General features: G+C 35.2%; 1 protein-coding gene across 3 annotated transcripts in view; it reads left to right on the top strand.

Annotated features, from left to right (window-relative positions):
- The first annotated feature begins 551 nt into the window (after positions 1-551).
- lgals8b (galectin 8b) overlaps positions 552-26,528 on the top strand; it is a 175,643-nt gene continuing 149,666 nt past the window's right edge. For 2 of the 3 annotated variants that reach the window (XM_058749041.1, XM_058749043.1), the window contains exon 1: positions 728-967. In XM_058749041.1, the coding sequence (XP_058605024.1) occupies positions 831-967 (137 nt within the window). In that variant the 5' untranslated portion in view covers positions 728-830. Of the gene's footprint in view, positions 690-727; positions 968-26,528 lie in introns of those variants that run through there. The other variant, XM_058749042.1, reaches the window with a different exon arrangement.

Raw genomic sequence — 26,528 nt, forward strand, 5'->3', positions numbered from 1 at the left:
TAATTAATTTCAAATGTATCACTTTTTTTATCAAATCGTTCTTTAGTATTAATTAAAGTGTGGGGTGGTGGGGGATGGGGGGATAAAGCAAACTTAGAAATTAATAAGTAAAAGGTAACCATGAATTAAAGCAATCGAACTAAAAGGAAGGCACATATTAACAAATCTGTTTTTTCAACTAAAAGGAATTATCTAATAAATTAATAAAACATTATACATTTTTTATAAAAATGTACAGATGGACAGTTCAACTTAATTATTGCAGGTTTGTATAGAGTTCAGAGTTTGAATTCCCTGTATGACATGATGTAAAATGAGGAACACAAAATGAGTTATATTATTGTTGTGATTGTTCATGGTGATTATTATGATGATTATAATACATTAGTATTGTTGTTGTTATTGTTGTTGTTATTAAAGGATCGTCATGTATTCAAACCGAGCATTCAAATCGCGTTCCCTTCGTTTTTGTCCAGTCTGGCACCTCATACAAATGATGCTCAAGTATGGTGTTTTAGTTCCGTAGTTTTTTAGCCTTTTACTTCTTCGTCAATGGAGGTAATGGGGTTTTAACAAGACCACGTTATTATTATTTTTTAAATTCACCCCTTTAAGTATATTGCTGTTAATTGCTAAATACAGGAATTTTAATGTCAGTGGCAAATGCAAAACAGACGATTCTCAATCCGGTAAGTCGATTTATGAATTTGAGACGACCTTACAAATGAGCATAGCCTAAGATAACATGCGAAAACGAAGTGTTTAGCCTATCTGTGGATTTGTAAGCATTCTGTTTCGCTCATCATAACAGTAACCCAGACTGAAAAATAATGCTTATGGATTCTGTATTGAACGTTTTTTATTATGATTTTCATCAGACAATCCCCTTCACTGAGATTATACCGGGTGGTCTTCACCCAGGAGAAATGATTGTTATACAGGGATGTGTTCATGATGATGCGGACAGGTAAAATCCACTAAATACATCCGCTGGTTTATTCTCATAAAGTACATACATGCATGGTAAAGGTTCTATGTCCTCATGTGACCCAGTTTCATTTAATGCTCATTGTAGTGCATATTATTTGACTGCCGTTTAAGGAACCGTCTGAATTTTCCACCCACAGTGCAAAAACGTAAGCGATGTCCTGTCATTAATTCAAATGAGTTTTAACATAAAATAAAATAAAATAAATAATAATAATAATAAAAATCACTATAATTCACCTAAATGTTATATTCATATTTCAAAGGTTGTAGTAGGTTCCTAGTGGCTACTAGATTACACTACTGACTTACTACAGAGAAAATTTTGGCAGTATTTCTCTTTATCCATGTACCAAAAAATATATATTATTAAAATGTACCTAAATGTTATAATGGCATTCCAGTTGCTGTAGTAAGTCATTAGTAGCTAGACTGATTAATCTGACTACAGATAATATTTTTCAAATATCTCCCTTTATGTGAATGTATAGTTGGTTAAGTATTTTATACAGGTAGATAACTCAAAGATAGCAAGGGCAAATGACTATTCTGAGGTTTTATTATTGGGGACTTTCTTTCCTGTTTGTCAGTGGACCTTTATTCATATGCTTTGTTTTATGCAAGGAAAGTAATTTGAGGAGTGTTGTTTCTATGAACCACCTGAATTGTTTGATTCTTTCTGAATTATTTGTGGTATTTCATGTTCAGGGGCCCATTCTTTGTATGTCGCTAACTCAGTTGGCTGGATTTGATTGTTGACGATTTGGCATGATCTTGGATTGCTTGGTTCTTCGAAGCTCATCCCAGAGTTGTCATTGCAACAAGTCCGTAAACTTACACCTGCTCGGGAGCTGGTTTATTTCACGTAAACATGATTAGATTGCATCTTTTTAAGCAGAACTGATACTTAAAATATGTCCCAGCCATGTGTCCGTGCTACTTCATTACAAGAGTACCCTATGATCCAGGGACAATAATTTAAAAATAATATTAGAATGTTGTGTAGTCTATAATACTATAGATTTTACTCATTGAAAGATTTATTAGTGATAAAATAATTACTTTATAATTATTATTGGAGTCTTAAACACATGCTGTACATTTAATCTGAGTGGTTTTGAGTTCGAGTAGTGACATCTGTTATGGGAGTGGCTTTATGGAGCGCAGGAGATGCAGATGACTTGATCTCGACCCTTAAGAAACTGCTGTCACATAAAAAATGAAAATCAGTTTCAAAGATAAAATTAAATTAATTGCTATAATTACAACATTGAAATAAAAATATAAAGCCTGTACAAATATTAGAAATTGTAAATATAAATAATTAGATATCATGTAAAATAAAATAAAAACAGTGCACATTTCATTTATCTGTTATAAAATTTATGTAGTTTTGTTTGCTTAGCCGTTTCCTTATAAAGGTCCAGAAATTCGTCAAGTTTTTTTGTCAGGTGTCTTTTTTAATTATATAATGCCATTACGTTGCTGTCTTGCCGCTGATCGTGGTTTCGAGTATGGATACATCTGCCCTTTTCAAGGAACACGAGAACGTGCAGTAATCTTAGACAACTTAATCCAGATATTTTAATCAAATCCGCAAATTCGTTTGAAGAACCAAATTAGCCAGAGATCAGTTATCACGTTTAGATGATCCGGCATCTTTCAAATCATCTCAGATGTATTAAGCGAGGTATGAAGAACAGAACCCTGACTTTTTTTCCCCAGAGTTTCTTTTCTTGTTGTTGTTTATTTTTACTTTTTTTTGTCTGTAAATCATTATTTCTTTGATTCTGTGGTTTATGTGATTTTATTCTGGAAAGAAAAAAACTCTTCAGTGATTAACGCTAATAATAATAATAATAATAATATATGGACCAAGTTGTGCAACTCCTACAAGTTGTGCAGCCCTTCACTAATAAAGCAAAATGCTCCATTTGTAATCTCGGTTCCTTGAGATAAGGGGAACGATCAATGAGTTAACTAAGACAGAATGTGAGGAGATTGACATTTTTTTGTTTTGTTTGTTTTTTCATATTTTTTTTTTTTTTATTACTATTATTTGTATTTTATTTACAACACAGTATAATCAAAACATACATAACGAAGGTGAAAGACACATTATTGTGCACACTGATCAAACCACAGAGATGTGAACAGACTTTGAGTCCAAACAGATTAAGTGAAACAAGTAAATCATACCTGATATTTACATGTGTTATTTAAGTATTTCTGTTTCTTTCCATGGATTCAAGAAGAAAAAAAAACATAATCAGTAGTCAAGGATCTTGTTTTACAATAGAATGTCAGTGTAGTTGAATATCTGATGTTGGTACAGCGCTCTCAGAGGAAAGCAGTTTGAAGAGACTCAAGTGAAAGTCAGCAGGATTTATCTGTGGTGCAGGTCAAGTCAAGTCAAGTCACCTTTATTTATATAGCGCTTTTAACAATACAGATTGTGTCAAAGCACTTAACAGTATCAAATTGGAGGATAGAGTGTCAGTAATGTATAATGATAAGATTAAAAACTCAATTTTCAATCAAATGCATTTCATTATTAAATTCAGAGATGTCATTGTCTAGCTCAGTTTAATTTAAATAGTATCTGTGCAATCAAATCGGCGATAATTGCTAGAAAATTAAGTGTCCCCAACTGAGAAAGCCAGAGGCGACAGCGGCAAGGAACCAAAACTCCCTCTGTGACAGAATGGAGAAAAAAAACCTTGGAAGAAACCAGGCTCAGTCGGGAGGCCAGTTCTCCTCTGGCCAGACGAAACCCGCAGTTCAAAAGTTTATATTTCTATTTTTTATTTTGTTGCAATTTCTAACAATAATAGTATTATGTAGTTAGGTATTTTATTATATTTTTAGTTATTTTATTATATTTTTAGTTTTATTGTATTTTAATCGAGGTCTTCGCTGGGGATATGTCTCTGGGGCTCATCTGGGTGTCCTGGTCTCCGCTGACGATCAGGGCTGTAGACATCATCTCTTGGTGCTGATCCACCATCTGATCGGATACGGACTGAGAAACAGAATAGGAAAGAAACAGACAAATATTAGCGTAGATGCCATTCTACTTACGATGTAACGAGTACATCGTGTGTTATGGGGAGTGTTCCCGGTTCCTGTTGATCTAATTAATGCGGCCTAATAATCCTTTAACAGATTTGAATAATAGAAGTGTATTAGTGTGTTATGTGTAAGCCAGTCTAAAGAGATGGGTCTTTAATCTAGATTTAAACTGACAGATTGTGTCTGCCTCCCGAACAGTGTTAGGTAGATTGTTCCAGAGTTTGGGTGCTAAATAGGAAAAGGATCTGCCGCCCGCAGTCGATTTTGATATTATCAAACGGCCAGAGTTTTGAGAACGCATTGGACGTGGAGGACTATAATGTGATAAGAGCTCGCTCAAGTACTGAGGAGCTAAGCCATTCAGGGCTTTATAAGTAATTAACAAGATTTTAAAATCTATCCGATGTTTGATAGGGAGCCAGTGCAGTGTTGACAGAACCGGGCTAATATGGTCATATTTCCTGGTTCTAGTAAGGACTCTAGCTGCTGCATTTTGGACCAACTGTAGTTTGTTGATCAAGCGTGCAGAACAACCACCCAATAAAGCATTACAATAGTCTAACTTTGAGGTCATAAACGCATGAATTAACATTTCTGCATTTGACGTTGAGAGCATAGGCCGCAATTTAGATATGCTTTTGAGATGAAAAAACACAGTTTTACAGATGCTAGAAACATGGCTTTCAAATGAAAGATTCTATCAAACAGCACCTAGGTTCCTGACTGATGAAGAAGAATTGACAGAGTAGCCATCAAGTGTTAGATAATGTTCTAGGTTATTACTGTACATGTGGGGTTTTTAGGTCCAATAATTAACACCTCTGTTTTTTCAGAATTTAGCAGTAAAAAATTACTCATCATCCAGTTTTTTATATCGACTATGCATTCCGTTAGTTTCACAATTTGGTGTGTTTCACTGGGCCACAAAGAAATATAGAGCTGAGTATCATCAGCATAACAGTGAAAGCTAACACCATGTCTCCTGATAATATCTCCCAAGGGTAACATGTAAAGCGTGAAAAGTAACGGCCCTAGTACTGAGCCTTGAGGTACTCCATACTGCACTTGTGATCGATGTGATACCTCTTCATTTACTGCTACGAACTGATGGCGGTCAGATAAGTACGATATGAACCATGCTAAGGCACTTCCACTAATGCCAAAAAAGTTTTCTAGTCTATTCAAAAGAATGTTGTGGTCGATAGTGTCGAATGCAACGCTAAGATCCAGTAGAACTAATAAAGAGATACAACCACGATCAGATGATAGAAGCAGGTCATTTGTAACTCTAATGAAAGGAAGGTTGCTTTTTGCTCAGGAAATACAGAATTACTGTGTGTGAAAACGAGACAGTTGAGGGGGGAAATTCTCAAAGCAAAATTTGATTTTAAAACGAAAATTGAGAGTAGTTTTTTAACAGGTAATGGGACTAAATACACTAATGGGCAGGTCAGATAAAAAAGACAATAGTTTGGTCAGAAATTGTCAAACTTTTATTAATGATTTGAATAATTTCTATTGTAGATTCGACACAGTGGAAGGTCAGACAGAATGCGATGAGATATGTAAAAATCTTAGTGTAGAGGAATCTATAGTTATTAAGGAGGCAGATGTTATTGCAAGTCTTAGAAAACTAAAGTCAAATAAGACCACTGGCCCGGATGGTCTTAAAGCTCGTCTTCTTAAAGACTGTGCTCCTCAATTAAAAGGAGTTTTTACAAGGCTATTTCAATTTCTCTTGGACAAAAGTGCAGTGCCAAAACTATGGAAATACTCAGTGATTCAACCTGTGACAAAAAAAAACAGGTGCGAGTATGCCAAATGATTATCGACCTATTGCAATAACTTCTATATTATGCAAAACTATGGAGCGAGTTTTAGCTAATCATTTAACTTCAAGTGTGGCCTCTAAGCAAGATCCACTTCAGTTTGCATATAAGAGAAATAGAGGCACAGATGATGCTGTACTGACTCTTCTTAATACAGTTACTAAACATCTTATAAATCCTAAAGGATACGCTAGGATTTTATTTGTAGATTTTAGTTCAGCTTTTAATTCAATGAAGACACATCTTCTTTTAAAAAGGTTAGTGGATCTTAATATTAATCAAGGGCTCATCCTCTGGTTTAGAAATTTTCTCTCTTGTCGTCCACAAAGAGTTTGTGTTAGAGGGGTGATGTCTGATGTGCTCACTGTGAGTAATGGTTGCCCACAAGGTTGTGTTCTCTCCCCTGTGCTGTTTTCTATTTTTACTAATGAATTTACAATTAATGAGGAAAATTTCAGATTATTTAAATATGCTGATGATATGGCCCTGGTTGGCCTGTTGGACAAAACAAATCATGCATATGATCTGGCCTACCTGACCCACATTAAGGCTCTTGAAACTTGGTGTTGCTCTAGCCAATTAGAAATTAATGTTGCCAAGACTAAAGAATTAATTATGCGATTTCACTTGAGAGTCAACAAGTTGAAATTGTGGAACATTTTAAGTATCTCGGATCAATTTTGGATTCTCAGTTGAGTTTTGCTGATAATTCAGAGTATATTTTTAAAAGACGCTCTCAGCGACTCTTTCTTCTCAGACAGCTTAGTGGTCTTGGTGTTAGTAAGCACATTTTGGAACTTGTGTATATATCCATTGTTGAAAGTGTTTTAACGTTTCATCTTTCTGTCTGGTACGAGCATCTAAATTGCAGACTCAAGAACAAACTTTCCAGAATTGTATCCTTGGCAAATAAAATAATTGGCAGGCCTCAGAATCAATTAACACAACTTTACGTAGAAAGGACAAGGAAGAAGGCGAGAGTCATTCTTGCAGATGGCTCTCATCCTCTTTTTAGCCAGTTTGAGCTCTTGAAGTAAGGTAGACGTTATAGAGTTCCCCTAGCAAATAAAAATGTGTATAAGAGGTCCTTTATCCCCAATGCAATTAGAATCATTAATTCAGCAACTTTTTAATTAAGCGGTGTGTAAGATTTGAATTGTATCCATTTTTTCTTTGTGTTGTGTGTGTAACGTGACTAGTTATTGTGATTTTATTCTATTTGTATGTTGTTGTTAATCTTGTTGTGTTGGTGAGCCAAAGACAATTTTCCACTCAGGTGGACAATAAAGTTGTACATTAAACATTAAACATTAAACATTAATGAGAGCAGTCTCAGTACTATGATACAATCTAAATCCTGACTGGAATTCCTCACACATGCCATTTTTCTCTAAGAAGGAATATAATTGTGAGGATACTACCTTTTCTAGTATCTTTGACAGAAAAGGGAGATTTGAGATCGGTCTGTAATTAACTAGATCTTTCAAGTTGTGGTTTTTTTAATGAGAGGCTTAATAACAGCCAATTTGAAGGTTTTGGGGACATATCCTAATGACAATGATGAATTAATAATAGCCAAAAGAGGATCTATGACTTCTGGAAGCAGCTCTTTTAGTAGTTTAGATGGGAAAGGGTCTAACATACATGTTGTTGGTTTAGATTTAACAAGTTTATACAATTCTTCCTCTCCTACAGTAGAGAATGAGTGGAATTGTTCCTCAGGGGATCTATAGTGCGCTATCTGATGCGATACTGTAGCTGACAGCTGCAAGGATACAATTTTATCTGATAGTATCGATCTTGGAAGTAAAGTAGTTCATAAAGTCATTACTGCTATGCTCTTGGGAAATGCCAACACCTGTTGATGCTTTATTTTTCGTTAATTTAGTCACTGTATTGAATAAATACCGAGGGTTATGTTTGTTTTCTTCTAGAAGAGACGAAAAGTAATCAGATCTAGCAGTTTTTAATGCTTTTCTGTAGGATAGGGTACATTCCCGCCAAGCTAAATGAAATACCTCTAGTTTAGTTTTCTCCAGCTGCACTCCATTTTCCGGGCTGCTCTCTTTAGGGCACGAGTGTGCTCATTATACCACAGTGTTGAACTCTTATCCTTAGTCTTCCTTAAGCGTAAAGGAGCAACCGTATCTAAAGTGCTAGAAAAGAGAAAGTCCATAGTTACTGTTACATCATCAAGTTGTTCTGAGCTATTGGATATGCTGAGGAACTGAGATAAGTCAGGAAGATTATTTATAAAGCAGTCTTTTGTGGTAGAGATAATGGTTCTACCATATTTGGCTTTACAGCTTTAGCTATATGGAATATACAGGAGACTAGATAATGATCTGAGATATCATTGCTCTGCTGCCAAATTTCAATGCCACTGACATCAATTTCATGTGACAGTATTAAATCTAGAGTATGATTTCGACAATGAGTAGGTCCTGACACGTGTTGTTTAACACCAATAGAGTTTAGAATGTCTATAAATGCTGATCCCAACAAAGCTTTTTCATTATCAACATGGATATTAAAATCACCAACAATTGGGACTTTATCTGCAGTCAGCACTAACTCCAATAGAAAATCAGAAAATTCTTTAATAAAGTCTGTATGGTGCCCTGGTGGCCTGTATACAGTAGCCAGTACAAACATCACAGGGGATTTATCATTAATAATTGTTTCTTTGGATAACGTTATATGAAGCACCATTACTTTGAACTAATTATACTTGAAACCCAACCTCTGAGAGATACTAAAAATATTGCTATAAATTGTAGCAACACCTCCCCCTTTACCTTTTGGACGCGGTTCATGTTTGTAACAGCAATCTTGGCGTGTAGACTCGTTTAAAGTAATGTAATCATCTGGTTTTAGCCAGGTTTCTGTCAAACAAAGCACATCTAGTTTATGGTCAGTGAACATATCATTTACAAAAAGTGCTTTTGAAGAAAGGGATATAATATTCAAAAAGCCAAGCTTTATCATGTATTTATCTGTATTATATCATTTTTTTATTTGGTGAACATCAATTAAATTGTTACTATTACTTTGGTTTGGATGTTTTCTGTATTTTCTAGTTCGGGGAACAGACACAGTCTCTATAGTGTGATATCTAGGTGAAAAAGTTTCTATGTGCTGAGAATTAACTGACTTCTGTGACGTGAGGCGGCTAGCAGACGGACGGTTTAGCCAGTCTGTCTGCTTCCTGACCTGGGCCCCAGTTAGTCAAATACGAAGACTATGTGCCATATTTCTAGAGAGAAGAGCGGCACCACTCCAGGAGGGATGAACACCATCTCTTTTCAACAGGTCAGTGGGTGCTTCACTGAGTGGGGAGAACCTGTTTGATGATTTGATCGGAACGGAAGAGTGGTGTTTTGACCCACGACTAGGCCGCCTCACAGTCACCCAGTTGCCCTGCTGCACGGGCTCAACCGAAACCGAACAATGTGCAGGACTCCCTGAGCTAGTTGCATCCAAAGCAGTATCTACAGCCCTCGCATTCTTACTATCCTCAACTAAAGTTTGGATGCGTGTCTCTAGTTCTAAAACCTTCTCTGTCAGCCTAACTATTTCCCTGCATTTATCACATGTGAATCCCTCGCTGCTGACAGAGACAGATAAACTGTACATGTGGCAAACAGTGCAAACAACAATAGCAGGAGAAGAAGCCATTACTCACCGTGATTGATGAATGATACCAACTTAACTTACTACTTACCACTGTTGTTTGATGAGCTCGTGAAAAACGGAGCAAGGAAAAAAAAGAAAACAATAATAGGCGTGAATAGAAACTATGGTGACAAGCTAACTTGCGTGACAAGCTAACTGGCTAACGAGCTGCACTCGTGGTTTTAAAGGCGAACGATCAAATTAGTTAGATTATTTTGAAAGATAACACCAGAAATATGGTGGGAATTAAGTTATATATTATCACTTTAGACAAAAGGGAGTTAAAGTAAGGTAGACATTCAATAAAAAGCAAAGGTACACGGAGCTACAATCACAAACCTCGGCAGCACAACAGACTGAAGCAATCGATCCGTTTGATCAGACAATTGGCTTGACAGGAAGGGTCCCACTGAATGATCTGAAAAATCCAGATTTTTTTTATTCGTTTACACAAGAACATGTTTGAGAACATGTAAATAGACAGTGGCTGAAACATATTCATCAGAAGTACTCAAGGTGACGTTAGCAGAAGCAGACTCGGCATCCTAGCTCAAGAGCCACGGAGACCATGGAGACACCAAAGGACTGCATAACACAGATCCATGCAGAATAACTAAACACACCAAAATACAAATGAAAAATTAAACTATTCTGAATGTGTGGAGACTCGGCGATCATAAGATGGGTCGATGTCATCATTGAATAGTTCTTCTGTCAGAGTAAGCAAATTTGAGGCGTTTGATGCCCATTTGTTCATAACTGATCTTCAGAAACTTCTCCAAAACACGTTTCTTTGGCTAGCATCCGTTATAAAACACTTGCTGTACATTAATTTTGACAACTAGGCAAGGCAAGGCAAGTTTATTTATATAGCACACTTCATACACAATGGTAATTCAAAGTGCTTTACATAAAAGGAAGTAAAATAATCATAAAAAAATAATCACAACAATAAAACTGTTTTAAAATGTTTAAAATTATTTAAAAATTGATTTAAAATTAATTTAGAACAGTTAGAAATAAAAATGATTATACATAAAATACAGTGCAGTCAGTTCGGACTTAGCACAGTGCTCATTCAACAAATGCACAGCTAAACAGATGAGTTTTGAGTCTGGATTTAAATGTAGCTGATGTTTTAGCACCTCTGATCTCTTCTGGAAGCTGGTTCCAACTGCGGGCAGCATAATAGCTTAAAGCGGACTCACCTTGTTTTGTGTGAACCCTTGGTATTTCTAACTGACTCGATCCTAATGATCTGAGTGGTCTTTTAGGTTTATATTCAGTGAGCATATCTGCAATGTATTTAGGTCCTAGGTCATTGAGTGATTCATAAACGAGTAAAATTATTTTAAAATCAATCCTAAATGTTACTGGAAGCCAGTGTAAGGACCTGAGGACTGGTGTGATATGCTCAGATGTTCTGGTTCTAGTCAGAATCCTGGCAGCAGCATTCTGGATGAGCTGCAGATGTCTAATGGTCTTCTTTGGAAGGCCGGTGAGGAGACCATTACAATAATCCACCCTGCTTGTGATAAAGGCATGAACAAGTTTCTCCAAGTCTTAACTGGAAACAAAACATCTTAACTGGAAACAGATTTAGTTTCTGCTTTGACATGAATACTGAAACTAAGGTCTATCTCCAGAATCACCCCAAGATTTTTGACTTGATTTTTAGCTGTTTTAACTCTAGAGTCAAGATATGCATTCACCTTGAGAACTTCATCTTTGTTTCCAAATGCAATGACTTCAGTATTCTCCTTGTTTAACTGAAGAAAGTTCTGGTATATACACCAAACACTTTAGAAGAAACAATCATGTAGATGTTTGTGAAATATTTTTCTCTGTTTTGGAGGGACATTGTTTAATCATACCATATTTATTGCATCAAAATTTGTTAAGGTGAAGTCAGCTAAAATGGGCCACGTTTTGGTAAATGACTTGTAATACCATCAAATAAGCTATGCATGAGATGTAATGATATTCTTATAAATTAGCACGGGTCTCTTAAATAGCCTTAGCATGGGTCTCTTAAATAGCCTTCTTGAGCCACGGCACAACATTCAGGTAAAATGGGCCAATATAAAAAGAGAACAATACAGGTAATTTGAGCTCAAATCATTTTATTTTTAACAGTAAATTGACACTATTGTCTTTAGTGTGCCATGGCAACACCATAAATGTATTTCATTAAATAGAAAGTTGAATGAATATTTAATAAAAAAATGCAAGAGCAATGACGTGACCCTTTCTCGGGATCTCGGCGCTACTATAGCTAACGGTATCAAGCTAGCGCTTAAAGAGCAACAAAGTACTCTCGATTCGGTAGTGGCTTCGACTGTAAGAGAAGCGATTAGACTCTGTACTGACCCCAGCACTCTGTGATCTACATTTTGATATACAAATGACCAACGGTTCTGTAAAAGAGCTAAAAGCAGAAGTTGAAAAGCTAGCCATCGCGGCGAAACAGACATGTGACCGGGTCCATTCCGTTCAAGCAGCTGCACGTGAGGATAAGAGGACAGACACAAACTTAAGAAAACAGCTGGAGCAACTCACCGAAAAAATGATGGACATTGAAGATAGGAGCAGGAGAAATAATGTGCGACTGGTGGGGTTGCCGGAGGGGGAGGAAGGCTCCGATGCAGCTGGCTTCCTCAGAGCTAATCTTTCCAAGTGGATCCCTTCCCTGAAACGCCGTGACATCGAGATTGACTGGGCCCATCGCGTGTATGACGGAAGGAAAAACTCAGATCGGCCGCGTACTCTCATCTTCCGTGTTCTAAGATGGCATGACAGAGAGAGATCCCAGGGCACGTAATGTCAAAAAATTTGATTTATTACCTCTCATAAAGATAAGACCACCCCTCCCTCCCACCCAAACTGGACACCTGTTTGTCCATGCCCCCACCCATCTAAATGAGCATCTGTTTTTACTGTCCAGTGATCCTAAGGTATTTATGAATGTTTTGGGAACCGTGTTTTTGTGTGGGCCATTGAAGACTATTATGTGTTTAAACTTTAAATTGTGAAACTGTGTTAAACGGGACAAAGGGAAGTTTTTATTAGAGTTTTTCACGCACACATATCAACAAAAAACATACGTAAAATGAGCAACGACTTGCTAGTGTTGTTGTAACGAACTCTAACTAGTTTAAAAACGTTTTAAGTTAAATAAAAAGAAGTAGAAGTGTACATGTTTGTTTATTTAAAACAAACAAAGCATCTGACACCTTAGTTAAAACAATAGCATAACATTACAAAGTTAAATAATATAGAGTTGACTTATCTTACCATCTTCTAAAACAAAAAAAAAGCATCAGAAGCGAACGTTTACAACGTTCTATCATTACAGATTAAAAGGTAGCTTTTCTCACAAGTTACAGCAAATAGATCTGACTTATCTTACCCGTATTCTAAAACAAACAAAAAAAAGTATCTGAAGCGAACGTTAAGTAAAAAGTCAAAATCTTGTCACAAAATTAAACAAAAGAAAAAGAGCAGCCCATCCGTCAGATAACCGCACACTAAGCGTCAAAGTCAGAATGCGTTTACGCCGGTGAATCAGACCACGCCTTCGCCACCCCTAACAGCGTAAGGAGAGACCGATGCAAAGATTTAAAAGAATTCAAGTAATGTTTTAACATTAGAACGAACGTTATTTTAATAAATCTTTAACATTTCTTAATTAATGAAACAATTCGGTACTCATCCTAAAGCTTTTCACTTTAAAATTAGGTGTTTACCTTTTAAACAAACAGTAGGCCTACCTAAGCCGCAGGGTATTTTATTTTATTTACTTTAGTTTAGTTATTCGCACTTAATTTAGTAATTCCTTTATTTACTCTTCTATTTTTGTCAAGTTTAAGACTTCTGACGTGTTATATAACCCAGACTTTTTTCACTTTTAAAAATTAGGTTTTTTTTCTTATAAAAATCGCCTCTAAGCCGCAGGAAAAGGTTGTTTGTCTTGTTTTATTTTATTTTAGTAGTATAATACCTTTATTTACTCTTTGATTTTGTCAATCTTTAAACTTTCTAGCCTGCTATAACGGTTAAAAGCATACGCGTATGTGAGCGGAAACCGAATGAAAGCAAATGTTTTGGACGTCTTTGGATTTTTCAGCCGTGACGCCTAAACTTTTACATTATAGCACGAAATGTAAATACTTCGTCTCATGCAGGGGACAACGAAATGAGTACGACACAGTGTGTCTGGACGTATGATTAACGACGCGTCCGTATCAGATCGAGAGTTGCTGTAAAACATCTAAAGGTGTTTCTGGAGACGCAACTCATTTGCAATCTAAGAGTTTTTGAGGGGTGTGACATCGTAAACTTTGGTGTAGCTGTTCATTTATCAAAGGATGCGTCCCTTTTGAAGTTTTTATATGACACATAGCTGGTTAAGTTAAAAGTTAGGTATAGTTTAGGAAGAAAATACTCAAACATAAATACAAACATACACAAACAATCCCCTACATTTAAACATTTAAACTTGTATGATGTCTCATACAAACCTTTTACAAACTTGTGAACTTTTAGAATCACACTGGGTATCTCTACAAGATGATGAAAAGCAGCATGATTAAACAACAATATAACTATTGTTTTAACAAATAAGTTAAGATTTGTAGTTTTATATCTCTCAAACCTAAAACATGAACCTCTAAAGCAAGGATTAGAAGCAGTCAAATAAAACGACTGGTCTATATAGGTTTATTTTACTAAGAATTGATCAAATAATTGACAGAGGAAATAATGCAAATATTCAATAAGTCCAACTTTTCAACCCGCCTGATGTGTCTGACGGTTTGTGACAAATATCTTACTGATACAGTTGTGTTAAGATATTAAATATGTGTAAAACATGTGTAAAGTTCAATATTACTGTTAAAAATAGTATAATAAAACACAAACACTCGCATAAAAACAAACACACATACTAAAACAATCCTATACAGTTAAACATTTAGACTTGTATGATGTTTCATAGGAAACTTTACAAATAAAAACTTCACACTGGGTATCTCTACAAGATGATGAAAAGCAGTACGATTAAACAATGATATATCTTTTGTTTTAACAAATAAGTTTTAGATCTTTCAAACCTAAATCATGATGCTCTAAAGCAAGGATTTGAAGCAGTCAAATGAACCTCTGATGAATGCAAGGCAGTTACAGAGATTTTCTTTATGAAAATTTAGATTTTCCAACTTATCAACCCTCGCCTGATGTGTCTGACGGTTTGTGACAAATATCTTACTGATACAGTTGTGTTAAGATGTTAAGTATGTGTAAAACATGTGCAAAGTTCAATATTACTGTTAAAAATAGTTTAATAAACCACAAACACTCACATAAAAAACAAACACACACACACACACACACACACACACACAACACACACACTAAAACAACCCCTGCAGTTAAACATTTCAACTTTTACGATGTCGTATAAATACACTTTTACAAATAAAAACTTTTAGCATCACACAGGGTACCTCTACAAGATGATGGAAAACAGTATGATTAAACAATGATGTAACTTTTGTTTTAACAAATAATTTAAGGTTTGTAGATTTTAGATCTTTCACACCTAAAACCGTGATGAGGATCCGAAGTTGTCAAATGATCCTCTGATGAATGCAATGCGCTTACAGAGGTTTTTCTTTATGAATTAGATCTAAAATAGACTAAAATTAGCTGTTGTAAGGTTGTTTACAACAAAATAGTGTCTTAAACAAGGTGGAACAAATGCCTCATCTTTACAACAGATTAGACTTTCTTTCTCACTTTAAAACGGTATTATTAACCATGCTGTTTAAATGCAACATTTATTTTTCACACTATAATGTTTTATTTTATTAAAATAAAACAATTGACTCTTTATAGTTTTATTTCACTAAGATTTGATCAAATAATAGATCAACAATAAAATATTTGATAACTCCATCTTATCACCCAAACTGATGTGTCTTACGGTTTGTGATGACATCAGAATCAGAATAAGAATGAGCTTTATTGTCAGGTATGTTTGCACATACGAGGAATTTGTTATAGCGACAGAAGCTCCACAGTGCAACAGAAAGACAGCAACAGGACAGGACACAGATAATAAAAGAATAATATACAACTAGGCAATGTACAAAATAGCAAAACGCAATATATAATATAGACAATTATGTATATACAGTTATGATATGTGCAAAATTCTAATGAAAAAATAAGCATGTGTTAAGATGCATGTTACGTGTGTAAAATATGTGTAAAGTTCAATATTACTATTAAAAAAAGTTTAAAAGGTCATTTTTAGCTTTCATATAGGATTCACAACCACACTCAGTTGCTTTTTGTGTAACAGAGTCCCGGGGCAGATGAAAATAGAATGTATGAAAGACTTTTCATTTAAGATATTATAATGACAGACTAAAAACTTTAGATTGATTAAAACAACTGAGGTTATGCATCTCTCTTGAATATGTATACAGTAACCAGTGAGTACATGAAACATTATTGTATAAATACACATCCTTGTAAATTCAGCATGATTCTATCATATTAATCAATAAAAAATAACAACCGGTTTGTTGGAAATAAAAATAAAAATAGTGTTGTGTTTCTAAGTTAGAATGTTTATAGTTTGTAGTAAAATCTTAACTTTAACCTAAAGCATTTTTCTTTCAAACTCTCTCACGCACGCACACGGCTTTCCCACAAACTCCCAACAACATACTTAAGTTTTGTTTTATCATCTAGAAACCCTATAACGGAGTTATGTTTTTCATTATTACAACTATAGATGCTGAAAGAGGTCATTAACCTGTTTAAAATGTGAACAATATCATTTAAGACTAGTTTGACAAACAACGGTACGATCATAAAACAAACCTGGATCCAATTTGAAACATTCTAACAACAAGTACAACCATTGCAGCAAATGTATTCAATCAATCAATCAAACTTTGTTACAGACTCAAGGTCCAGATTTAAAAAAGACAGTAGACAACATATACAACCCATAGCATCTATAACAGACATAAAGAGTTACAAAATACAGCAATACCGGTGTCTCCACAACTTTGACTGATACCGTAGTACTAACCCTATATCTGATAAACCGCAATAATCTCATTTTTAGAAGCATTAAACCGACAGATAAAACTATACATAAGATTTGTAACAGTGTTTTAAAAGTGATTACTCTCGCACTCACAAACATTTCACTTGCACTATGACATCTAGGCCTACGTAGTAAGATTCTCATTGCATCATTATAAGCTGCTTGCGGCTTCTGTAAACTAGATGCTATGTAGTTACACCGCAAATGAGTGTAAAGTGTTGTACAGTATGCTTTGAAAAGTGACACCTTTACTTCATCTGAACAGAAACTAAAGTTACGTAAAGTATATTCGCCTTCATATACATCATATGGCGTAGCCTGTCAATATCCTCATCATCTGTCACGCGTTCAGTGATAAAATGCCCAAGACATGCAGAGGTAGCGAACACAACGAACTTGGGGGAGGGTCGCGAAGCAAACAGTCTAACACAACACACGTTCTCCAGAATGGTGCTCATGATGGGTTCATAATTTCACGATGAAGACCGACGGGGTATTCAGACACCTGCAGCAGGACTGACTGACTTTTTCTTAAGATTTGATTTCAAGAACACACAACCGAATCCTAAAGCTATTTCACGAAATAACACAACAACGGGTGCACCATTTCAACATATACACAAGTCTGTTTTACCATAAGTATATCGTATTCTTTTTATATACATATATTTGTTTAGGCTAAATACGTTTTAACAATTCTTTTTGTTTTTACAAAGATGTTAAATTGAACACGTGTAAATAATATCTCATTCAAGCGCTGTAGACTTTCAGGTCAGGGAACTACAACACCCAGCATACACCTCAGACTACAAACATGGGCGTCGGGGATGCATATACCAAAATGGTCATACGCGACAGATCTCTAAATCTTGGACTACTGATTATACGCACGCTCAGATAACCTATATAAAAGACACACGTCCACACTTTTTGTGAAGAATATTAAGTTCTGTGTTGCGATCGATGTTACAAACCCCTTTTGTGAGCTCTGTTAGTGTCGCGAAGCCGATTCATTTCATGAATCGATTCTTTCCCACAGTTCGGTTCAACGAACCGATTCATCGGATCCTTACGTCATCTCGCAGTTATGTCAGTATACGCTTCTTTTCTAACAACTCGGGTCATTTTATATCAGTGAAACATTCAAATAAAGATAACAGCGTGAAGGCGTCTTTTGTTCATTTAACCTGTTTGTGGTCATGATTTCATTCACCGATCCTTCATGTCGGATACGAGTCAGACCGACCAATATTGAGTAGCCTACACGTAACGCTGATATGTTCTACACGTCTGAAGTATAAGTGTGTAGAAAGAATAAACCGGTCTTATAAACTCATCGATTTGGCTTAACAACTTTAAAAATAATCTGCATGAACGATAAACCATACACTCTTAAAATCGATAGTACACAAAATATGTGTAAAAGTACCGATAACATAATAACTTAATGTTTTGGTTCGTGTCTTACACAACTGCGCGTTATAACGGTTTATTAAGTTTTAATATAAAAGATAATAGTCTGTTAACAATTTAGATGCTTTTATTATGAAATCACACAAAGAACCGCTGAAGTACGTACTGTTATGGAATTAATTGAAACAATACTACGTGCTCATTTAACCGCTTTATTTACGGCATGCTGACTATAAAACTCTTAAACAGGAACATTAAAACATTTCAAACTTGTTAAACACCCGCTTCAATACATTCAATACATAAAACATTTATAAAATACTATAAAACAATAGTTAGGTAAACGACTTACAGTTGATAAGTCATTTTAAGCGAAAGGCGGAATGATTCACGTCTTTTTTATTCTGTCCACACCAATGCTTTGGCGTTTTAGGCGTCTGTCTTTTAGGTCTGACCCAGAAAACGGATGTCTTAATATTTTGTTCTTCTTTTTATGAAAACATGCGGCAAGCAGTTTTTGACCTCATCTGCATTATACCGACACATTTTAACATGTCGTAAATTCCAATAGTTAGCAAATGCAACTGTTTATTACTGAGATAAGACACATCAGAGTTGCGTTCTATTTAACATTTTTCATCTACCTACATGTTTATCGGTGCTACTGTTCTAGGCCTCCTCACACCTTTGTGAGATATAAACCGCAAAGTTTTTCATAGCGTTACGCTTTGAAACCGGAACCGTTTCAAAGAAGTTTCCATGACTTTGTGTACCGCGGTTTCACCATCCTTATCTTATTTTCCCAACCTAATTGTAATTGTTAGGCCTTACGCTTTGTCTCGTTAGCTCCTCTTTGTTCGTATAAGTCAATATTTCTACGAATTTGGTTGATTTAATAAAATATTGCATCTTCATTCGAGACATTTACGTTATATTATTATTATATCATCCTAGTTTATATCAGATATACAAGATCGTTTCTTATTAAATATTATTAAATTGATAACAACAAATAAAAAACTTGATATCTGTACCACGTAAATCGTTACATTTAAATATTTTTAATAAAGACGTTTTTATGAAGTCAGAGAACAGAATAACGAGTTAGTTGAGTCAAATTGTTAACAGACTATTATCTTTTATATTAAAACTTAATAAACCGTTAAGTAACGCGCAGTTGTGTAAGACACGAACCAAAACATTAAGTTATTATGTTATCGGTACTTTTACACATATTTTGTGTACTATCGATTTTAAGAGTGTATGGTTTATCGTTCATGCAGATTATTTTTTAAAGTTGTTAAGCCAAATCGATGAGTTTATAAGACCGGTTTATTCTTTCTACACACTTATACTTCAGACGTGTAGAACATATCAGCGTTTACGTGTAGGCTACTCAATATTGGTCGGTCTGACTCGTATCCGACATGAAGGATCGGTGAATGAAATCATGACCACAAACAGGTTAAATGAACAAAAGACGCCTTCACGCTGTTATCTTTATTTGAATGTTTCACTGATATAAAATGACCCCGAGTTGTTAGAAAAGAAGCGTATACTGACATAACTGCGAGATGACGTAAGGATCCGATGAATCGGTTCGTTGAACCGAACTGTGGGAAAGAATCGATTCGCGGAAATGAATCGGCTTCGCGACACTAACAGAGCTCACAAAAAGGGGTTTGTAACATCGATCGCAACACAGAACTTAATATTCTTCACAAAAAGTGTGGACGTGTGTCTTTTTATATAGGTTATCTGAGCGTGCGTATAATCAGTAGTCCGAAGATTTAGAGATCTGTCGCGTATGACCATTTTGGTATATGCATCCCCGACGCCCATGTTTGTAGTCTGAGGTGTATGCTGGGTGTTGTAGTTCCCTGACCTGAAAGTCTACAGCGCTTGAATGAGATATTATTTACACGTGTTCAATTTAACATCTTTGTAAAAACAAAAAGAATTGTTAAAACGTATTTAGCCTAAACAAATATATGTATATAAAAAGAATACGATATACTTATGGTAAAACAGACTTGTGTATATGTTGAAATGGTGCACCCGTTGTTGTGTTATTTCGTGAAATAGCTTTAGGATTCGGTTGTGTGTTCTTGAAATCAAATCTTAAGAAAAAGTCAGTCAGTCCTGCTGCAGGTGTCTGAATACCCCGTCGGTCTTCATCGTGAAATTATGAACCCATCATGAGCACCATTCTGGAGAACGTGTGTTGTGTTAGACTGTTTGCTTCATGACCCTCCCCAAGTTCGTTGTGTTCGCTACCTCTGCATGTCTTGGGCATTTTATCACTGAGCAGCGTGACAGATGATGAGGATATTGACAGGCTACGCCATATGATGTATATGAAGGCGAATATACTTTACGTAACTTTAGTTTCTGTTCAGATGAAGTAAAGGTGTCACTTTTCAAAGCATACTGTACAACACTTTACACTCATTTGCGGTGTAACTACATAGCATCTAGTTTACAGAAGCCGCAAGCAGCTTATAATGATGCAATGAGAATCTTACTACGTGAGCCTAGATGTCATAGTGCAAGTGAAATGTTTGTGAGTGCGAGAGTAATCACTTTTAAAACACTGTTACAAATCTTATGTATAGTTTTATCTGTCGGTTTAATGCTTCTAAAAATGAGATTATTGCGGGTTTATCAGATATAGGGGTTAGTACTACGGTATCAGTCAAAGTTGTGGAGACACCGGTATTGCTGTATTTTGTAACTCTTTATGTCTGTTATAGATGCTATGGGTTGTATATGTTGTCTACTGTCTTTTTTAAATCTGGACCTTGAGTCTGTAACAAAGTTTGATTGATTGATTGAATACATTTGCTGCAATGGTTGTACTTGTTGTTAGAATGTTTCAAATTGGATCCAGGTTTGTTTTATGATCGTACCGTTGTTTGTCAAACTAGTCTTAAATGATATTGTTCACATTTTAAACAGGTTAATGACCTCTTTCAGCATCTATAGTTGTAATAATGAAAAACATAACTCCGTTATAGGGTTTCTAGATGATAAAACAAAACTTAAGTATGTTGTTGGGAGTTTGTGGGAAAGCCGTGTGCGTGCGTGCGTGAGAGAGTTTGAAAGAAAAATGCTTTAGGTTAAAGTTAAGATTTTACTACAAACTATAAACATTCTAACTTAGAAACACAACACTATTTTTATTTTTATTTCCAACAAACCGGTTGTTATTTTTTATTGATTAATATGATAGAATCATGCTGAATTTACAAGGATGTGTATTTATACAATAATGTTTCATGTACTCACTGGTTACTGTATACATATTCAAGAGAGATGCATAACCTCAGTTGTTTTAATCAATCTAAAGTTTTTAGTCTGTCATTATAATATCTTAAATGAAAAGTCTTTCATACATTCTATTTTCATCTGCCCCCGGGACTCTGTTACACAAAAAGCAACTGAGTGTGGTTGTGAATCCTATATGAAAGCTAAAAATGACCTTTTAAACTTTTTTTAATAGTAATATTGAACTTTACACATATTTTACACACGCGTAACATGCATCTTAACACATGCTTATTTTTCATTAGAATTTTGCACATATCATAACTGTATATACATAATTGTCTATATTATATATTGCGTTTTGCTATTTTGTACATTGCCTAGTTGTATATTATTCTTTTATTATCTGTGTCCTGTCCTGTTGCTGTCTTTCTGTTGCACTGTGGAGCTTCTGTCGCTATAACAAATTCCTCGTATGTGCAAACATACCTGACAATAAAGCTCATTCTTATTCTGATTCTGATGTCATCACAAACCGTAAGACACATCAGTTTGGGTGATAAGATGGAGTTATCAAATATTTTATTGTTGATCTATTATTTGATCAAATCTTAGTGAAATAAAACTATAAAGAGTCAATTGTTTTATTTTAATAAAATAAAACATTATAGTGTGAAAAAATAAATGTTGCATTTAAACAGCATGGTTAATAATACCGTTTTAAAGTGAGAAAGAAAGTCTAATCTGTTGTAAAGATGAGGCATTTGTTCCACCTTGTTTAAGACACTATTTTGTTGTAAACAACCTTACAACAGCTAATTTTAGTCTATTTTAGATCTAATTCATAAAGAAAAACCTCTGTAAGCGCATTGCATTCATCAGAGGATCATTTGACAACTTCGGATCCTCATCACGGTTTTAGGTGTGAAAGATCTAAAATCTACAAACCTTAAATTATTTGTTAAAACAAAAGTTACATCATTGTTTAATCATACTGTTTTCCATCATCTTGTAGAGGTACCCTGTGTGATGCTAAAAGTTTTTTATTTGTAAAAGTGTATTTATACGACATCGTAAAAGTTGAAATGTTTAACTGCAGGGGTTGTTTTAGTGTGTGTGTGTGTGTGTGTGTGTGTGTGTGTGTGTGTGTGTGTGTTTGTTTTTCATGTGAGTGTTTGTGGTTTATTAAACTATTTTTAACAGTAATATTGAACTTTGCACATGTTTTACACATACTTAACATCTTAACACAATTGTATCAGTAAGATATTTGTCACAAACCGTCAGACACATCAGGCGAGGGTTGATAAGTTGGAAAATCTAAATTTTCATAAAGAAAATCTCTGTAACTGCCTTGCATTCATCAGAGGTTCATTTGACTGCTTCAAATCCTTGCTTTAGAGCATCATGATTTAGGTTTGAAAGATCTAAAACTTATTTGTTAAAACAAAAGATATATCATTGTTTAATCGTACTGCTTTTCATCATCTTGTAGAGATACCCAGTGTGAAGTTTTTTATTTGTAAAAGTTTCCTATGAAACATCATACAAGTCTAAATGTTTAACTGTATAGGATTGTTTTAGTATGTGTGTTTGTTTTTTATGCGAGTGTTTGTGTTTTATTATACTATTTTTAACAGTAATATTGAACTTTACACATGTTTTACACATATTTAATATCTTAACACAACTGTATCAGTAAGATATTTGTCACAAACCGTCAGACACATCAGGCGGGGTTGATAAGTTGGACTTATTGAATATTTGCATTATTTCCTCTGTCAATTATTTGATCAATTCTTAGTAAAATAAACCTATATAGACCAGTCGTTTTTATTTGACTGCTTCTAATCCTTGCTTTAGAGGTTCATGTTTTAGGTTTGAGAGATATAAAAACTACAAATCTTAACTTATTTGTTAAAACAATAGTTATATTGTTGTTTAATCATGCTGCTTTTCATCATCTTGTAGAGATACCCAGTGTGATTCTAAAAGTTCACAAGTTTGTAAAGGTTTGTATGAGACATCATACAAGTTTAAATGTTTAAATGTAGGGGATTGTTTGTGTATGTTTGTATTTATGTTTGAGTATTTTCTTCCTAAACTATACCTAACTTTTAACTTAACCAGCTATGTGTCATATAAAAACTTCAAAAGGGGACGCATCCTTTGATAAATGAACAGCTACACCAAAGTTTACGATGTCACACCCCTCAAAACTCTTAGATTGCAAATGAGTTGCGTCTCCAGAAACACCTTTAGATGTTTTACAGCAACTCTCGATCTGATACGGACGCGTCGTTAATCATACGTCCAGACACACTGTGTCGTACTCATTTCGTTGTCCCCTGCATGAGACGAAGTATTTACATTTCGTGCTATAATGTAAAAAGTTTAGGCGTCTACGGCTGAAAAATCCAAAGACGTCCGAAACATTTGCTTTCATTCGGTTTCCGCTCACATACGCTGTATGCTTTTAACCGTTATAGCAGGCTAGAAAGTTTAAAGATTGACAAAAATCAAAGAGTAAATAAAGGTATTATACTACTAAAATAAAATAAAACAAGACAAACAACCTTTTCCTGCGGCTTAGAGGCGATTTTTATAAGAAAAAAAACCTAATTTTTAAAAGTGAAAAAAGTCTGGGTTATATAACACGTCAGAAGTCTTAAACTTGACAAAAATAGAAGAGTAAATAAAGGAATTACTAAATTAAGTGCGAATAACTAAACTAAAGTAAATAAAATAAAATACCCTGCGGCTTAGGTAGGCCTACTGTTTGTTTAAAAGGTAAACACCTAATTTTAAAGTGAAAAGCTTTAGGATGAGTACCGAATTGTTTCATTAATTAAGAAATGTTAAAGATTTATTAAAATAACGTTCGTTCTAATGTTAAAACATTACTTGAATTCTTTTAAATCTTTGCATCGGTCTCTCCTTACGCTGTTAGGGGTGGCGAAGGCGTGGTCTGATTCACCGGCGTAAACGCATTCTGACTTTGACGCTTAGTGTGCGGTTATCTGACGGATGGGCTGCTCTTTTTCTTTTGTTTAATTTTTGTGACAAGATTTTGACTTTTTACTTAACGTTCGCTTCAGATACTTTTTTTTTTGTTTGTTTTAGAATACGGGTAAGATAAGTCAGATCTATTTGCTGTAACTTGTGAGAAAAGCTACCTTTTAATCTGTAATGATAGAACGTTGTAAACGTTCGCTTCTGATGCTTTTTTTTGTTTTAGAAGATGGTAAGATAAGTCAACTCTATATTATTTAACTTTGTAATGTTATGCTATTGTTTTAACTAAGGTGTCAGATGCTTTGTTTGTTTTAAATAAACAAACACGTACACTTCTACTTCTTTTTATTTAACTTAAAACGTTTTTAAACTAGTTAGAGTTCGTTACAACAACACTAGCAAGTCGTTGCTCATTTTACGTATGTTTTTTGTTGATATGTGTGCGTGAAAAACTCTAATAAAAACTTCCCTTTGTCCCGTTTAACACAGTTTCACAATTTAAAGTTTAAACACATAATAGTCTTCAATGGCCCACACAAAAACACGGTTCCCAAAACATTCATAAATACCTTAGGATCACTGGACAGTAAAAACAGATGCTCATTTAGATGGGTGGGGGCATGGACAAACAGGTGTCCAGTTTGGGTGGGAGGGAGGGGTGGGGGGGTCTTATCTTTATGAGAGGTAATAAATAAAAATTTTGACATTACGTGCCCTGGGATCTCTCTCATGACAGATCGGCGATCCTGAAGGGTGCTCGGCAGGCATATCCAGTGAAATATACGCAGGACAATGTCACGCTACTATTTTTTCCCGACTTTAGTCCAGCCACAACTACCAAGAGAAAGAGCTTTAATCCAGTCTTGAAGAAGATGACAGCACTTGGTCTCCAGCCCTTCCTTACCTATCCAGTAGTAATTCAACTACGGAAGAAAGGTGAGCAGATGATGTTCGACTCTCCTCAAAAGGCGGAGGATTTTGTTACTTCACTGTCACTGAAGACATATTCTGCAGTGCTACAAAGCAGCGGGAAATCGTCGGCTACCGTCTCTATCCTCTCAGCTCAACGAGAGAAAATTAATAATGAGGTCTGTGGTGATCCTAACTGCCCTGAAGAGGACAATAACAAGGTGGCCATGGACACTTGTTAATTTCTTTTTGGAATCTTGCCCCTGCCCTGTACGTTCGTCCGCTGATTGGTAAATAATAATGATTTATTTTCCTTATTTTTATTTATTATTATTATTATTCTTCTGGCTGATGGAGAGCAGGTTCAATCACTACGCTTTTGGCTCAGTGGGCCTTTTGGGGACATGCCTTGCATTGAAGTGGACTGGTCACGCATCAACATTTGTTTCTGTTGTTTATGCAGACCTACACTCTCGGTAATGTGCGGTCTGCTTTGGTTTTTATACACAGTTGTTTGTCGCTCCTTGTTTTTGCTTTTTTTCTATGCCCTTCAACAGACATTGATACTTTTATTTAATTTAATTTTCTTTTAAAAGGACTGTGCATCTAGGTGGATTGGTATCTAGGATACATACTAATGTTTACATGTCACTGGCAGTATGGCATTGCTTTTGTTTCTCTTCACTTAGACAGAATCTTGGCATTGCGAGCACACAATGCATGTTCTGAATATCTTATCATTGAATGTGAATGACTTAAATTCTCCTTTTGAGCGTACCTGGATATTAGAATATTTGCACCGTAAATTGATTTCCTGTGCCCTGATTCAAGTCTCATTTAAAACAATGTGATGTGGCACGTTTTCAAAACAAGTATTACAAAGTGGCAGCCTTCTCTTGTGCTCGTAATAAAACTAAGGGGGGTGCTTATCTTAGTCGATAGGAAGTTACATTTAACTATTGAACATACCGGGAATGATGATGAAGGTAGATTTGTTTTTATACGCTGTAAAATACATAATGACAGGTTACCACTGGTCTCCATTTACTGCCTGAATGAGGCAGACAGTGCATTTTTCACAAATATTTCCAATATATTACTTGAGCAGATTGATTGTCCTTTAGTGATGGGTGGTGATTTTAATGCTGTTTTAAATCCTGCACTGGATAAATCTTACCCTGATACTACAGCTAACCCATCCTCTAAGTTATTGAATAAATTTATCACTGAATTTAATG

Source organism: Onychostoma macrolepis, chromosome 17, assembly GCF_012432095.1.
Source record: "Onychostoma macrolepis isolate SWU-2019 chromosome 17, ASM1243209v1, whole genome shotgun sequence".
Classification (NCBI taxonomy): Eukaryota; Metazoa; Chordata; class Actinopteri; order Cypriniformes; family Cyprinidae; genus Onychostoma; species Onychostoma macrolepis.